Source organism: Pangasianodon hypophthalmus, chromosome 26 (genome assembly GCF_027358585.1).
Source record: "Pangasianodon hypophthalmus isolate fPanHyp1 chromosome 26, fPanHyp1.pri, whole genome shotgun sequence".
Lineage (NCBI taxonomy): Eukaryota > Metazoa > Chordata > Actinopteri > Siluriformes > Pangasiidae > Pangasianodon > Pangasianodon hypophthalmus.
The window spans coordinates 1,667,621-1,672,362 of record NC_069735.1 but is presented as its reverse complement, the minus strand read 5'-3'; the positions used below and the strand labels follow the sequence as shown (position 1 = coordinate 1,672,362).

The following is a 4,742-nucleotide window of genomic DNA, read 5'->3' as shown; positions in this document are numbered from 1 at the left end:
CATTACCCAGTTTCACATCAGATAACTGGGACAACACACACACACACACACACACACACACACTCCCGTGAAACAGGGACCATCTGATACCTGACACAGCAAAATCAATCAACCTGTGAACGGCTGATCGGATCGGGACGACGTCAAGCCTGAGGTCCAGCTGTGCACAACATCTGCTCCGTCATGTACAGTAGCGGCGCTAAACAAAACCACAACCTGGGAATTCTCTTAATTCTGTGACTTTACGATGTTTGACTTTACGTTTTGTGCGCCGCTGCTGAATTCCCGATTCTGATTGGTCCGAAGGTGTTGATTAGCCACATTTAAATGACGCGCGTACGTGCTATTGTAGTCTTTTTCACTTCTTTGTATCTTTTCCTCCGCTAGTTCCTCGAATTATGCTGACAACAACAACAACAGATGTCCAGGAAATGACCACGCAAATAAAACATTTCTTAAATACGGATTTAGAAGCGTGACGGTAAATAACGAGGAGTGTTCAGAACATAACTCGTAGCAGCGTACTCCGAGGTTGAAATGCGTAAGATCGGCAAGACTGAGTGAACAAGCAGGAAATCCTACGAAAGAATCCGGATTAATTGTTCGACAAGTTTCCACGAGCGGCTAATTTCCTTAAATATCTCGCATAGCTGCTATAACGTTTTTTAAAAATCCCGCCTCCAAGATTCTTTCCTTTCGTCCTCGGTCATTTGTGTGAAAGCTGCTAACTAGCTGAACTGGAGCAGGAAGCACACGGCTCGCTCTGCAAGGCTGCACATCTTCAGCGCAGTGTGAGCTCAGATTAGTGCGCTGGCGCTCCTTTCACAACCGAACGCCAACGCTGAGGCTCTAGTGTTTGTCGTCGTCGTAGTGTGTGTGTGTGTGTGTGTGTGTGTGTGCCAGCAAACATTAGCTGGGCTTTTCTGCCCGCATATGGAGGCGTGTTCGTGCTCCGGCCCCCTGCAGGCAGAATGGAGGAACAACCGTTTAGATTTAAGATTTTATATTTTTTTATATATATATATATATTTTATTTCAGAAATAACACAAAACTGATTAAAATATTTACTTTGTATAGACTTACAACTTATACTTGCTTAATTTTTTTAAAATAAGTTATGATAAATAAAGTTTTGAGCTGTATATAGGATTGTTGTAGGCTTTTGTTGATATTTGTTACAATAATTATTGCATTATTATTATTATTATTATTATTATTGTTATTGTTATAGAATGTTCTAAAAGTACAAATATGATGACGTAATATTAATTGCATTATTTGCGTTTATATTATATATATATATATAAATATACAGAACCCCACACATACACACACACACACACACACACATGTATGTATGTATGTGTGGGGTTCTGTGTTCACGCGCATGCCACATACAATTAACATGCGCTATATCTGGTGTGTGTGTGTGTGTGTGTGTGTGTGTGTGTGTGTGTGTGTTTATTGTGTGGCTGCTGTGAGCGCGTGTCTCAGCTGTGTGTGTGTGTGTGTGTGTGTGTGTGTGTGTGTGTGTGTGTGTGTGTGTGTGTGCTCCTGTCTAATCAGTATGTGAGGAGGGGAGGCGGGCCAAGAAGGACTCACTGTAACGCGATCGGCGCACGAACTCACTCCCTGCCTCACACACACACACACACACACACACACTCACACACGAGAGAGAGAGAGAGAGAGAGAGAGAGAGAGCTGGGTCTGAAGACAGAGCGCGCGCGGGGTTTATGCTCAGAGCAGCGGCGGCGGCGGTGGCGGTGGGTGTCGTTGCTGTTGCGCGCGCGGACTCGGTGGAAGTGGACGAGCTCGTGCCTGCGCGCGCTTTAACGGCTCTACACTCTACACTACTGGAGTTTCTTTTTTTTTTATGTGTGTTTTTTTTTTCCTCTGGGGACCATAAAACGGAGACAGCGCGAGCGAGAAACCGCCAGGAACTTAATCCTCCTTTAGAAATAATAATAATAATAATAATAATAATAATAATAATAATAAAAGAAAAAGCGGAAGAGGTTTTCCATCTGAACTTTTTTCTCTTCTGATGTGAACTTTTTGTGTTTTTTTGAGTTTTTGTGTGTTTTTTTTTTTAAACCAAGATCTCTCCAGATCTCAGGACTGAAGCGCGTTTGGCACGATGGATATCACACACACTCTCACACACACACTCCTGCTGCTGGTGTGCTGCTGCAGCTCCACAGCGCGAGCAGAGGCAGAAGGTGAGTCTCACTCCATCTCCACTTCATCACGCGCGCATCCGCGTTCATGCCACAGAGTGCAATACACAAACGTGAAACCTGCCATCTGTTCAGCTTTGTGCTTCCTCCAAAATCCATCCTGCAAGCTCCAGGCTCGGGGTCTTCAGCCCTGACCCCATCCACAGCCTCCTCCTTCTGAGGAGCTCAGGCTCATCATTACCGCTTTCTTCAAAACAGCACAAACATTCAGAGGAAATTTAAAAAAAAAGCCTCCTTAATGAATATGACAACAATCTGCACTTCCCTTTTAGCACAAGATGTGAAAATGTGTCATTTCGCAATCATCTCTCACCACAAAATAACCTTCCGGATCATCCGGCCATTCTGAGGAACCTCCGAGAAGCTCTCGAGAAACGTCTCCATCACCTTTATTATTATTATAGTGTTAATAATGAAGGTGTTTAGCAGTAATACGCATTCAGTAAATATAATCATCATGATGTGAAAAGTTCTCTAAGGCACCGAAGAACGTTCAGTGGCGTTCCTCACGGGCACTTTTATTAAAAGAGAAAATATTTGGATCTTATTTTTCCTTAAAAGCCCTCGTAAACCCTTTCCCACAGTTATTTATCGAACGCAGCCTATTTTATCTATAATCATGTTTACATTGATGTAAAAGTTATACAAGGAAGCAAAGAACCTTCAGCGGCGTTGCACTAAAGAAACCTTTCCTTCAGCTTTAATATTAAAAATGATTAAAATTCACCACTTGTGTTTTGTAGTAATAAGCACACATGGTGCGTTCAATAAAGCGAGCTATTTTAAAAATAATCGTTTATATTGATGTGGAAAGTTCTCTAAGGAAGAAAAAGAGGCTTTAGTGGCGTTGCTCTAAAGAAACTTCTCTGACTTTTATTAAAAAGAGAAAAAGATCTGGATGCTGTTTTTCCTTAAAGTCCCTCGTAAACCTTTTCTCACAGGGTGCGTTCAACAGCACGGGCATTTTAATGGGATAATCGTGTTTACACTGATGTAAAAGTTGTGTAAGGAAGCAGAGATCCTTCAGTGACGTTACTCCAGAGAAGCTTCTGTCACCTTTACTTTTAAGAAGAAATACTATTTAACAAGTATTAGTCTTAGTGTAGTCTACTATATTCAGTGTAATAACAAATGTATAAATGCTTCACTTTGTCAGATTTCTATGCTGTCTTACAATAAAAGTCTTTTTTTTGTTTAAAATTATGTTAAAAAACAAAAAATCCTGAACCATTAGAGATTGTTAGTTCAGTGTTACATAGCTGCGATTGCCATTTTTCTTTAAAAGAGAAAGAATTTGGACGTTCTTCTTCCTTCAACCCAGTCGTAAACCTTTTCCAACAGGGTGCGTTCAACAAACACTGACAATCCTGTTTATATTGATGTAAAAATTTCTACAAGTAACCTAAAAATCCACACGGCTCTAAAAACACTTTTCTGTTACTTTATTATTAAAATTATTAACAAAATAAATACTCTTTAGCAAGCATTAGTATTAGTGTAGTCTACTTTCCAGCTTATAAGAGTAAATAAAATTCCCACTTTCCATGTGTTCTTCCAATAAATATCTTTTTTTTTTTTTTTAAGGGAACTATCAGAGATTCTTACTTCAGTGTAACGGACTTGTGATTAGCATTTATATTTAAAAGAGAAAATATTTGGACGTTCTTCTTCCTTAAAACCAGTTGTAAACCTTTTCCATCAGGGTGCGTTCAATAAAAAAAAGCTATTTGGCTGACAATCATGTTTATATTACCGAAAGATCTTTAGTGGAATTGCTCTTAAAAAAACAAGTAGTATTGAATAAGTATTAGCCTTAGTGTAGTCTACTTTCCATCTTTGGAAAACTAAACAATGAAAAAAATAATAAAAAAAACCCCACTTTTCACTTTTATAGGAGTAAATAATTGTCCACTTTCCATGTTTATTCCAAAATGACTTTCTCCTTTGTGTTTATTCATCTGAAGAAGCCACTTGTATTTTGTTGAATGATCAGAATTTTGTCTGTCAGTGTTACAGATTTCAGATTGGCAGTGTGATTTTATTACTGAAAAGAGAAAATATTTGGATGTTATTTCTCCTTAAAACCCCTCAACCCTTCTCCAACAGGGTGCGTTCAAGAACGACAAAAATGAATGAAGTAAATAACAATGAATCAGTGTTACTCTGATAATGGTGTTCGTCTTGATGGAAAGGATATGGCAATGGCAATGTTGGGAAAAATAAAAAAAAAAGAGTTTAAAAATCAGGTCTGTTGTACAGCGTTAGAATAAATCTCAGGAAAATCCTTGTAGAGAAGGATTAGATATGATTGTTGAATTATTCTTGTGTTCTTATGTCAGTTTTAATCGTGAGGAGTAAGCACTTTGAGTTCAGGGATCGGTTCTGCACTACATCAGGTGATGGAAAGCTGAAAAGCTCTTAATTTTGATGAATGTTTTAGACCGTGGGCTAACGGAGGCAGCATCCGTCACTGTCACTTAGATTTACTCTGACAATCTTAT

At 39.2% G+C, this 4,742-nt stretch overlaps 1 protein-coding gene across 3 annotated transcripts in view; it reads left to right on the top strand.

The window, feature by feature from the left end:
* The first annotated feature begins 1,680 nt into the window (after positions 1-1,680).
* Positions 1,681-4,742, top strand: part of nrp2a (neuropilin 2a) — a 61,549-nt gene continuing 58,487 nt past the window's right edge. For 2 of the 3 annotated variants that reach the window (XM_034300164.2, XM_053230004.1), the window contains exon 1: positions 1,682-2,223. In XM_034300164.2, coding sequence (XP_034156055.2) covers positions 2,142-2,223 — 82 coding nt within the window. In that variant the 5' untranslated portion in view covers positions 1,682-2,141. Of the gene's footprint in view, positions 2,224-4,742 lie in introns of all 3 variants that reach the window. The other variant, XM_034300165.2, reaches the window with a different exon arrangement.